Below are 12,135 nucleotides of genomic sequence, written 5' to 3'. Positions count from 1 at the left end.
TCTACTCAAGAAACTGGTGTGTCTTTCCATTTGTTTCAATTTGCAAATCTTTCAAGAGTTATTTAAATAAATGGCCCCTTTTCTGTTGGGACTCATTCTGAGAAGACAAAGAATGAACAAATAGGTTTATGAAACTAATAATGTAAAACCACCATAGTGGATATGTGCTACATTTGTCTAGGCAGTCACATTAAACATTTCAAATTGAGTTAGTGTTTTAAAGCAATATGCTCATTCCATGTTTAATATTAATAAATAATTCTGGGCAAAATTTTTGTAAGTAGAAATAGAGTAAAGGTTATAAAATAAATGCTGAACAAGGTGACTTGACTTATTTTCACTAGTTTACTATTCATTAGAATATTGGATTACTTTTGAGTGTTTCTTTTATTGAAAATAGAAGGGCTTTATTTCTTAGGTGTTCTCATTTATCTATATTATGGTCTTACTGATTTGTTATCCAAATGTGTATATGGGTCCATTACACACACTGAGTTGGAAATCAGCTTTCCTGAGAACCTACTGAATGGCAACATCCTAGATTGTGGGATTTTTAGTTAAAGGACTTGAAGGTTTCAGTTAGCCATAAAAAACTAAAATTAAGAATCCTGATAGCATTTAAGCCTGGTTTTCTCCCCACATCAACCTTCATTCAGTAAATACTGTTGATATCTTAACTTTAGATCTACTATCTATGCTTAGTAGATCTGCCCATAAAAATGGAATAAAACAACTATTTTCATAACAAAATAGACTTGCTTTGCCTATAATTTTAAGGGATTAGATGAAGAGATTATGTTTAATTCATTACTCATTGAAAGATTTAGTGAAATGCAAAATAATTATGGCTTTAAAAGGATTGGTTCTGCAGGTTTGTGTGAGTTGAGTTTGGGCAAAGACATGAGGTAAAGAGAAAGTTGAGATTCGCTGGCTCAAAGATAATCCAGGTAAGAGATGATGAATATTGTGCTTGCATGTGGGTAGAGGACTTAAAAGAAACTCTGATGCAGAAAACATGAGGGTAGAGTACAGAAGCCTTTGTGAAAGACTGAATGTGGCACACAGGCCAGCACAGCAACAAATCCACAAGTGGATTTGGTATTCTGGTGTGGATGATGAAAATGTTGGCTCTGGAAATGGAAGTTAAGGGGTTTGGGAAAGCTTTTGTCTTGGTGAAGTATTATTTGAAGCTTATTGTCAGCACTTAGAAGCTATCCGGTCAGGAGCAGTGAGATAAAGATATATCAAAGAAGATAGGTTGGGATTAGAGAGGTAGGTTTGGTAGATAATAAAGCAGTAATAGTTTTAGATCATCAGGAGCTAAACTATTTAAAAGGCTAAATTCCTGTATTAGGAGACCTCTGGGATATAGATGAAAATAAGGGTTGAATCTAAGAAAAGGTCCTTGAACTTGGTGGTTAGCTGACTTTATGGGAAGCAGCTCAGCAGTGTGACAGTAGTGGAGTAAAGAAATAAAGTTTTCTTCTTTTCTTTTTTCTCCTTCTAGCTATACTTAATATATATAATTTGTATAGATATCCTAAAATTTTTTTAAACCTACATTGAAAATCGTAACATTATCATCATATTTCCTAAGAAGAGCATAAATGCTTTTATCTTCTGAATAGCCTAAGAAAGCAATATTGAAGAAATGTCCTTTTAATATTTTTGCCAGTTTTTTAATTCAGTTTTCTTCCCAAGTTGTTCCTTAACCATAAGGAGGTCAACTGGAGTGGTGTCGTAGCTCAGAGGTAGAGTGCTTGCCTAGCATGTGTGAGGCACTAAGTTGGATTCTTAACACTGTATAGAAAATAAAGTTCCATCAACAACTAAAAAAAAATACATATACGTATATATTTTTTTAAAAATGAAAGTCAACCTTTAGGTTGTCCAAATACAAAATTTATAAAAAGTTTCAGGAGATAAATGGATTCTTCATGCATTATTGAGGATTTTGGTTTTATATGCTACTAAAAGTACCTGTGTTTTAAGTTTAATCCTAAGGTGAGCTTTAGAAAAAAAATTTGGCCTGGTTTCATCTACAGAAAGGTCATCTTAAATGATTGAAAACTTGCAGGCTTTGGCATAAGCTGCCTCAAAATATCTTAGCACACCTTCTAAAAATGGTGAGGATGTCTTTCTTCCATACCTTGTCGACTACAAGTGTAAGTAGGATACAACGGTTAGTTACAACTGCTGAGGAAGTGCCTGTCGCCCATAGCATTTTGGAGAAGATCATAGGTGTCAGTTTTAATTTAACATTTAAGCAAACATATTGCTCTAAATATATGTTGTATAAAAGCATATAAACTTTACTTTGCTTCTACATGTGACTGTCTTTAAGAAAGCAAGTGCCTGGAGGTCCTACTTATAGCTTTAGATTAGATAGATTCTATTTCTTTATTCAATCCCAGGATTGCTGTTGAACTTAGATACACTTAATTCTCTGCTTCTCTATTCTTATAAGAAAACTCTGTCCTAGTTTATGTTTAACTTGTGCTATATGTGCATAGATATTGAAAAAATGGTAGGAGATGTGTGGGCTTTAGAGTTTGCCATGCCTTAGTTCGACCTCAGCCCTGGCAGCTCTTAGCTGTCTCCCTCTCTGACTTTTATCTTTTAATCCTCTTTGTTCACAACACTCCTTCCTGTGCCAGCCCTCCTCTGTTAGTAGAAGAAGCACATTTTTTCTGCCTTTATATTTGTTCTTCCTTCTGACTAGAAATGTAATTTTCCCCTCTTGAGTCTTTGTCCTTTGCATAATTCAGCACAAATATTATCTGTTCAGATCTTCCCTGATCATTCTGTTTTAAAATAACCCCTCTTCTTGTCCATCACTCTCTAACTTATTGCTCAGCTTTGTTTTCTTTATTTTAGATTCATCACTGTCATTATAATTTATGTGATTATTGTATGACTACCCCTATAGAATAAAGCTCCTTGATGGAAGTATCTTGCTTAGCATTGCGTGCCCTAACATCTAGAATTCACTAAGTACCCAAGAAATACTGACATAGACATGGGGTTTAACCTTTTTGAGTCTACTCATCTGTAAATGAGGGTTAATAACACCTTTCCACAAGACTGGTATAAGATTAATAACATAAGCACTTACCCCACACATGATAGACTCATATTTCCACTTTTACCCCCATTTTTAGGAATCCAAGACGATGTACCAATTTAGATTTCTTTGTCAATATGACCTCTCATTTAAAGTGTTAGTTCTTTAATTTTCTTAAATAAGGATGTTAGCTGCACTTAAAGATAAGTTTATGAACCCCTTTCTGGATCTAATGTAAAGCATGGAACGATCCTCTTTCCTGCCAAATATTCCGGTGTGTGTTAGGGGTGTCCCTCAAATCTTTAGATTCATGTCATACTGAAGTTGTTTTTATATTAAGGAAAACAGTTTTACTTAAATTGAAAAAGTATTTCTTAATTCGGGTATTAAATTTTTCAAACAAGGTATTGGTTTTGTACATTACTTTTTACATGCTATAACTTAACACACTGAATTGAGGTCTTGGCATATTCAGTATCCTTTTAAAAACAAATTTGTATTACAGAGTGATAATCTGTAACTAGTTATTTTTTATTGTAAATGATACTGTGGTTACATTTATTACACAAGATTGTGCTTATTGAACAAATTTGAAATGATATGATTTCCTGGCCATAAACGATATTATTTACACTAGAATAAATAATGATTTATAGCCATACATATATTAAACTTGACACTTTCTGAATACTATGTAAAAATTATTTCACAAGTATAAAGAATGAGGACATGTTTTAATTAGTGAATTGGTCATCTACCAAATGATTCCTTTCCAATGAAAGACTAATTCGATTTTTAAAAATTAATATCTAAAGGTGCTACTTTGATAAAATTCTAATTATTATTTAGTTTTTGAAAATATACATGCAGCCATTGGACAAATAATAAGCTGTAGAATATGTAGGAAATGAATTTACTTTTCTAGCTCAAATAATTGATTTGCATTATATTTTAGTCTTTGAAAATATACATGCAGCCATTGGACAAATAATAAGCTGTAGAATATGTAGGAAATGAATTTACTTTTCTAGCTCAAATAATTGATTTGCATTATATTTTAGTCTTTATATTTCTGTAACTTTCTTTCACATATTTCTTCTATTTTATAAAAACTGTCTTATATATCTTGTTGCTAATCACAGTTATCTGATTTCTTTTTATCTCCAGAGATGCTCTCAACCTGGTCCAGTTGAAACAAAAGGGCAAGATTACTGAATCCAGACCAGCCCCAGCTCCTCCAACCACTCCCATAGCACCTTTGGCCCCAAAAGCCACACCTGGACCATCTTATCCCCGGCCAATGATCCCAGCAGTATCAATTCCTGGACAACCCAATGCTGTGGTAATGTACTTTGAGTAAGGTTTTCATTTTGTAGATAAGTGGGAAGGAAAACTAGGACAATTGCTATGTTTTATGAGTATTTTTATCCATCCATTTTTGTAATAGTTTAAAGTTATGAAGAAAAAAAAATGCTCCCAGTGCTTTTCTTGCAGATTTCCTAGTACAAACTGAATTTGTGCCAACTTCTATGTAGAACTTTAGAACTATGATTCAACTTAAATTTATAAGTTTCATAACCTTAGTACCATAAGTATGCTCTACATTCATGATACTCTAAGTCTTTCTTTTTTTTTTCTTGGATGTAATAATAATTTGTAGCTGACACTGGCTCCTTTTATGGATATGTTTTAATTCTTGGCTAGAGAATTGATAAACTCACTATGAAAAACTGTGCAGACTGAATCATATAACTAATCATACTTGCCTTCTCAGATACATGCAGTTGAACAGCTATGTTTTGTTTTCAGATTTTTCCTTTCTGTATTCCTTTTCTTGCCATCAAAGAAATGCAGGACAATTACATTAAAAATTGAATAGGCACTTAAAAAAATAAAAAGGAATAAATACCTGTACTGTTCTTACTTATGGAGAAATAAATTTCATTATAATTTTTGAAAAGAGATGAAAACAGTACAAGTTAATGAGACAGATTTTTTAATATACATTGATGATTCATGACTGACTGCATATGCAAAACTTTGTTCATAGTTAAATCCAGTTTTTTTTTAAAAAAGCAGATTATTCACATTAAAGATAAGCCTTTGAGATACTTAAATAATGTAGAGAGCTTTTATTCTACTTGGTCAAATGCTTTGCTAACATAGATGTTTAATTTTATGAGATGATATATAAAAAAAAGAAATCAGCTGTATTTTTGGTTGCATTATATTATCCTAAGGTGACTGTAGTTCTGTCCTGGAATGGAGTGAAGGGAAAAGAAAGGGATTAGATGTAATTTGAAGTCCATCATGCATTTGTGAGAGGTTCAAGAATAGAATGGAAAAGTTATAGTAAAGTTATAGAAAGATTTTATTATCTTATTCATACTCTATATTTTTAATTCCTAGGAATAAGATACTCATGGTTTTGTTTCAAATTGCAAATCAAAACAAATAATTTGAGAGACTATCCATTATAATGGATTATCTTTTTCTTTTCTATGCCATTTTTTATAAGAATTTCCTGTAGTTGAATTGTTGTTTTATTGGCTGCTTTGAGTTTTATTAAATGAAATTTGTAACAAAAGCTGCTTACAATCCACATACATGTTTCTATGTGTGTGTGTGTGTGTGTGTGTGTGTGTATAGAGTATGCATGTATAATATCTGATATATATGTATAGATTTACTCATCACATGCACCTGTGGGGGAATTAATCATTTGATATATGTGTTTTTGAATTATCTTAAACATAGTAACATAAGATATCCTATTTACAACTGAGACTTAAATTTTACAACTTTTTCCTAAAGTTGTATACTAAAGCCCAAAACTTCTCAGATTTATTACATTCCCCTTTCCTTTATACAAAGAGTTATTAATAGTACTTTTCCTATATTTATCTTTGTGTGTGTATGTGTGTGTATATGTGTGGTACTGGGGATTGAACCCATGGCCTTGTGGATGCAGTGCAAGCACTCGACCAACTGAGCTACATTCCCAGTCCTATAGTAATCTTTAATTAGTATCATTAATTGGGTCACAGACTGGATTTCAGATGGAAAGTCATTTTATATTTTTCTATTCTACTTATGGTTTAATGGACAAATTGCTGTAGTTTTGTTTATTTGGTTTTTGTTTTTGTGATTTTCAGGGTACATTCACTGAAATTCCTGCTAGCAATATACGAAGAGTTATTGCCAAGAGGTTAACTGAATCTAAAAGTACTGTACCTCATGCATATGCTACTGCTGATTGTGACCTTGGAGCAGTTTTAAAAGTTAGACAAGATCTGGTCAAAGGTTAGTTAAGTTGAATTTACTTCATGCAATAAATACATGTGCTAACCTAACCATCATGGAATCCCTTATTTTTAAAATTCACATTTATGTGACTTTTAAATTCAGTTTCATAATCTAATTGCACTCTAGGTATATTTTAGTGCTAGAAAAAAAATGATTATGTTTCCTTATGTGAAATAAATTATTTCCATAGCTTATTACATATTACATATTATTTATTATGAATAAATCACGGATGTGTTACTTTTGTGCAGAATAAGGATATCTGTTCTGTGTTGCTTATTACAGAATCTGTTTTGATACTTCAATAAGGTGCATTCATTTGGCATGCAGTTGTTGAGTCCAGCTCTGTGCCGTACTCTAGCCCTATAAATAGTATTATGGTTTGGTTGGTTGGGTATGTTGTTGGGTTTTTTGTTTTGTTTTGTTTGTAAAAATTGACTTAATTTTTTAATATGCTTTCACTTACACATAGGTGAATGTTTTTGTAAGGACACATGCATGACTTGCTAGATGGTTGTTTTTATTTTGAATACTTTTTAATAATGACATCTGAGCAGAACATTTTTAGCAAGCTTAAAATTAAAAACTGATTTAAAGAATATTTTTGGTTGTAAATATATCTGTCATTCTTTTTTCACAAATTTTAATTTTATATTTCTTCAAAATGCTTTTTTAGGTTATTAAATTTGTAATGCTCCTCCCAAAAATCAACTAATAATGAAGTTGCTTAGAGACATGGATTTTTAGCGTGATGGTTTTAGTCCTCTTTCCAAACTTTTTCCTTTTGTTTTGTTTTCTTATTGCACTGGTTGAGGTTTTTGGTGCAATAATGAATATAAGTAGTAAAAGCAGAAATTCTTGATATGGGGGAAAGCATTTAGTCTTTAACATTAAAAGTAAGTTTGGTAGATGCTCTTTTATCAGATTAAGGAAATTCCCATTCCTCGTTTTCAGAGAATGTTGTTAGATATTTTCTGTGCATCTTTTGATGTAATCTTTCTTTTCCCTGTTGTTATTTTTGACTGAACACGTGGAATGAATTGATAGTCCACATATAAAACCATTCAGTCATTAACTTACTCGTATTTTGTTTGATTTCATTTTCTAACATTTTCTTGAGAATCTTGCCTATGAGAAATACTGGCTTGCAGTTGTCTTTCTTTGAGATTATTTCTCTGGGTTATCAGATTTATTAGATAGGTTGGGAAATGTTTCCTCCTTCATTTTCTGGAAGAGTTTTGGTAGGATTTGTATTTTTTAATTGTTGGGCAGAAGCTGTGAAGCTGTCTAGGCCTGGGATCTTTTTCAGAATAGAGCTTTTAAGTACAAACTCAATTTTTAAAACCAGGCACAGAGATTATTTGTATTCAACGTTTTATATTATATATGTTTTAGGGATTGTATTTTTATCATTTATATGAGTTAGCAAATTTATTGGCATAAAGTTGTTCATGATAACATCTTATTATAGTATCTCTGTAATCTGAAGTGATAACTTGTTTTCAGTGTTAGTAATTTGAGTCTTCTCTTGCCTTCTTTGTCAGACTAGAGGTTTATCAATTTTCTTTGATTTTATTAACTTTCTCAGTTGTTTCTGTGATTTTAATTTCATTGATTTCTACTTTTACTAGCTATTCAAAAATACTTTGATTTGTATTTTTATAGAATATTCTTTTAATCTGTGTCCTTATATTTAAGTAGGTTTCATGTGATAGTATATAGTTGGTTCTTGCTTTTTTTATGCAATTTTGCAGTCTCTATTATAATTAAGGTGTTTAGACCATTCACATTTAATGTAATCATTGGATTTAAATCTACCATTTTGTTCTTTGGCTTTTAGTTGTCCTATCTCTTCCTTTTGTCACATCTTATCTCCTTTTGGAGTCCCTTTTTTTTATGATTGTATTTTATTTCTATTTTATCCCCCCCCCCATTTTCTCTCTTTGAAATGGCTCCCTTAGAATTTATAATCTAATTGTTTAACTTATCCCAGTCTGCCTTCAACTTTTATCACAATATTTTATGTATAAGAGCCTTACAACCATTTGCTTACATTTTTTCTGTCCTATATTTTGTGCTGTTATTGTCATCCTTTGTTTCTTTGTGTGGTGCCAGCATACGATACATGGTTATTGATTTTTTTCCATAGCAAATCAACTCTCTTTAAAAAAGAGTTTTAAAATGGGGGGGTCTCTTTGTATATGCATAGTTTTTCCATTTCTGACAGTCTTCATTTCTTTGTATAACTCTAAAGTGCTATCTGCTATTATTCTTCCTCTCTATAAAGAATTTTCTTTAGATTGTTTCATGTTTAAATGTTATTTCAGTGGTATTAGTTACATTCATATTAAACACTAACTCCCCATTCCTCTCTTCTCTTAACCCCTGACAACCACCATTGTACTTTCTGATTCTTTTTTTTTTTTTTTTTTTTTTTGGTACCGAGGATTGGACCCAGTAATGCTTAACCTCTGAGTCATATCCCCAGCCCTATTTTGTATTTTATTTAGAGACAGAGGTCGCTTAGCACCTCGCTTTTGCTGAGGCTGGCTTTTGAACTCACAATCCTCCTGCCTCAGCCTCAGGAGCTGCTGAGATTATAGGCGTGACTGTGCCTGGTCCTGCTTTCTGAATTTGATTACTGTAAGCACCTCACATGAAGTGGAATCATAAAGTACTTGGTGTTTTACTGGCTTATCATTTTACTTAATGTAATGTTTTCAAGGTTCATTTTGAACTGGCACAGATCCAAATTTCTTTCCTTAAAAGCCATTTTATATACACAGTATATTTTGTTCATCCACTCATCTGTTGGTAAATACATGGATTGTTTCTACCTTTTGTTATTGTGAATGGTGCTGCCAGGAATGCACATATATCTCTGAATTCCTGCTTTTAAATCTTTTGGAAATGTCCCCAGTGGTGGAATTGCTGAAGAACCTGGTTGCCCAGGTATGGTTCACCATTTTGCATTCCTGTCAACAGTGTGTGTGAGGGTTCTAATTTCTTCCCATCCATACCAGTGCTTGTTATTTTGTAATTTTTTAGATTAAAGAAGAATATCCTGGAGGATATGTCACCTTCATTTTTGAAACATAATTCTGCTAGGTGTAAACTTTTGAGTTAAGGGTCTTTTGTTTCCAAACTTTTAAAGATAACATCCACTGTCCTCTGGCTTGCAAAATGTCTGCTGCTATTATTAATCTTTGTTCCCCTGTGTATGCTTTTACCCCTTCTTGTTTTCTTCAAGATTTTCTCTATTAGCAATTTGACTATTAATTACCTAGGATTTCTCCCCCACTTCATTATATTTATCCTGTTTGGATTTTTCTTGGCTTCTTATTTATTGTCTTTAACCATAATTTTGGAAAATTTCCAGAATTATTAACTGTATCTACTTCGTGTGTTTTCTCTTTGAGATTCAAGTTATAGTGTTAGACTGGATTATCTGAACATGTTAGATGCTCTGTTCTTTTGGTGCACCATTTTTTTCTTCCTTATGCTTTGGTTTGGATAATTTTTATTTATGTAACTTGAAATTTAGATTCTTTTCTCTGCTATGTTTAGTCTATAAAAGTTGACCAAAAAAATATTATTTATGTTGATAGCATGTGTTTTTCTCCCTGGATTTCCACTTGGATGTTTTTCATAGTTTCCATCTCTGCTGATCTTCCCCGTCTGTTCATGCACTTGGTGACACACTCTGTCCTATACACTCCGGTGCCCTGACAGTGGGTAATCGTTTCCTGTGTTGGTCTCCTCAGAGCAGATTATCTGCCTTAGGCATTCAGTTCATCTCTTGGCTTTGTACCCTCAGCTCCCTAAACGGTTCAGAAAAGTTAGGGTTTTGTAATTTATCCTGCTTTTTTCTCCACCCTGTTAGGGTGGGAATGACTTTCTTGCAGCTTTCTACACTGTGACTAAAAGCAGGAGTGATAAGTCAGTTTGTATTCAGACTTTCAGCATTTCATATGAAGACAGACTGACTGCTGTTTAAAGGTACAGGAACCAAATGGAAGGCCATTCGGGAGAAAGGGATACCTTTTGAAAAAAAAAAATTATAAAATAGACATTATTATTGCTGTGGGTATATACGTGACTGCATGACCAATGTAATTCTGCAATCTGTACACTTGGAAAAATGAGAAATTATATCCTATCTGATTCAAATGTATGATATGTCAAGATCATTGTACTGTCATGTGTAACCAATTAAAACAAAACAAAAAAATTAACTATGGAAGCAGCCCTCATATCTCCAATCATACTTTCTTAGTCATAAATAATTTTCCTGTTTTCTTTCTGAGACAAGAAGCAGTAGTATTTCAATGGAGTTACGGATTAACTTAGTATCTTTACATAGTTTGATAAATTAAGGATTTTCTCATGAGTCTTCAGAGAACCCACATTATCTGAATTCCTCTTTCTTATATAAGGTTATATAATATCTGTAAAGTTTGTTCCATGTTTTACTTTTTTAACAACAATATGCCAACGAAAACATTTGTTTTTCATTATTAGTACATCATTACAAACTGTTTCCTATTCAGTAAATGTCATTAGTGTACAAAATTTCTATAATAACGACAAGTTAAAAACAGAAGAACTTGAGGAGAATCTCCTTTGTACATGTTAGAATTGAGATGCCTGTTAGCCATGTAGGTAGAAATAGCACATGAGACGTTAGATGTACAAGTCTGAAGATGCAAATAGCTTAGGATAGAAATAGTATTTGGAGGATTCAGCATCATATAAATGGTATCAAAACCATGAAACCAAAAGTTTCTGTTTGGGTGATGCCAACATTAAAAGGAGGGGACTGAGTGAGTAGACAGTGAAGAAACCCACGAGAGAATGGTGACACAGGAAGTAGTAAGTGAAAGTGTTTCAAAGTGAAGAAATTGATCAACTCAAGAATGCTTACAAGTGTTGGAATACGGTGAGGACAGAACTCCAGGTGAGAACTGTGGGCTTAGCCAGTAGATTTAGGAGTCAGCAGCTAGGTGGCTGTAGAGTTTCACTCTATGCTTACAGAGAGAAGGTGAAGTGAGAAAGAGACTGGGGGAGCTGTGCAAGGAAGTGGAATGAACTCGTAAAACATGTGCATGTATTTTGAGTTTTTCAGGCCAAATCTTTTGTGTGGTGTTACTATTAAAAGTCTCTGAACACTGAAAATTTATTTATATTTCTACTCCTAGAGGGGTTTTAAACAAACAAACCAGAATGTTCGTATGTTTCTGGGTATCCGAATTAGAAGAGCTATACTCTCATGGAGCCAACATTTACTATGACAATTTGTCAGTATTTCAGTTCCTGGCAGTTAATCTCTTTATAAAATCTCCAGCATACCTGAAAAGAACGATTGTTCATATAAAATTCCATGATACTATAGTAAGAGGATATGTGTGTCTTACTACATACCATTGACTAGATCTTTTTCTAGAATCTCTTGCAAGAAAGAATTGGGTGTGGTTTATGTTTTCCAACACCTTCATACCATTGCAAAGGCAGAGATATAAAGCAAATACTTTAGCTCTGATCAGTTCTGTGGAAAGGGAGGGGACCCCAGCTTTATCTTAAAATCATTATGTATACTGGGAGGAAATAAATTCAAATGGATTCTCCATAAATCTAGACAGAGAACCTCATTTTATTCATTGCACTAGGACCTATGCCAACATTGCTTCATCTTTGGCATTTGCCATATCCTGTCGTCTTGAGTTTAAAAGAAGCTCTTGTTTAATATTGTGGCCATCCTAAATTCT

General features: G+C 32.9%; 1 protein-coding gene across 1 annotated transcript in view; it reads left to right on the top strand.

The window, feature by feature from the left end:
• The window catches only part of Pdhx (pyruvate dehydrogenase complex component X), a 68,299-nt gene that overhangs the window by 37,824 nt on the left and 18,340 nt on the right, over window positions 1–12,135 (top strand). The window contains exons 6-7 of the mRNA XM_078046241.1: window positions 4,232–4,406; window positions 6,220–6,367. Of these exons, the coding sequence (XP_077902367.1) occupies window positions 4,232–4,406; window positions 6,220–6,367 (323 nt within the window). The remainder of the gene's footprint in view (window positions 1–4,231; window positions 4,407–6,219; window positions 6,368–12,135) is intronic.

This window comes from Ictidomys tridecemlineatus, chromosome 4, assembly GCF_052094955.1.
Source record: "Ictidomys tridecemlineatus isolate mIctTri1 chromosome 4, mIctTri1.hap1, whole genome shotgun sequence".
NCBI lineage: Eukaryota > Metazoa > Chordata > Mammalia > Rodentia > Sciuridae > Ictidomys > Ictidomys tridecemlineatus.
This window is presented reverse-complemented; position numbering and strand designations above follow the sequence as displayed.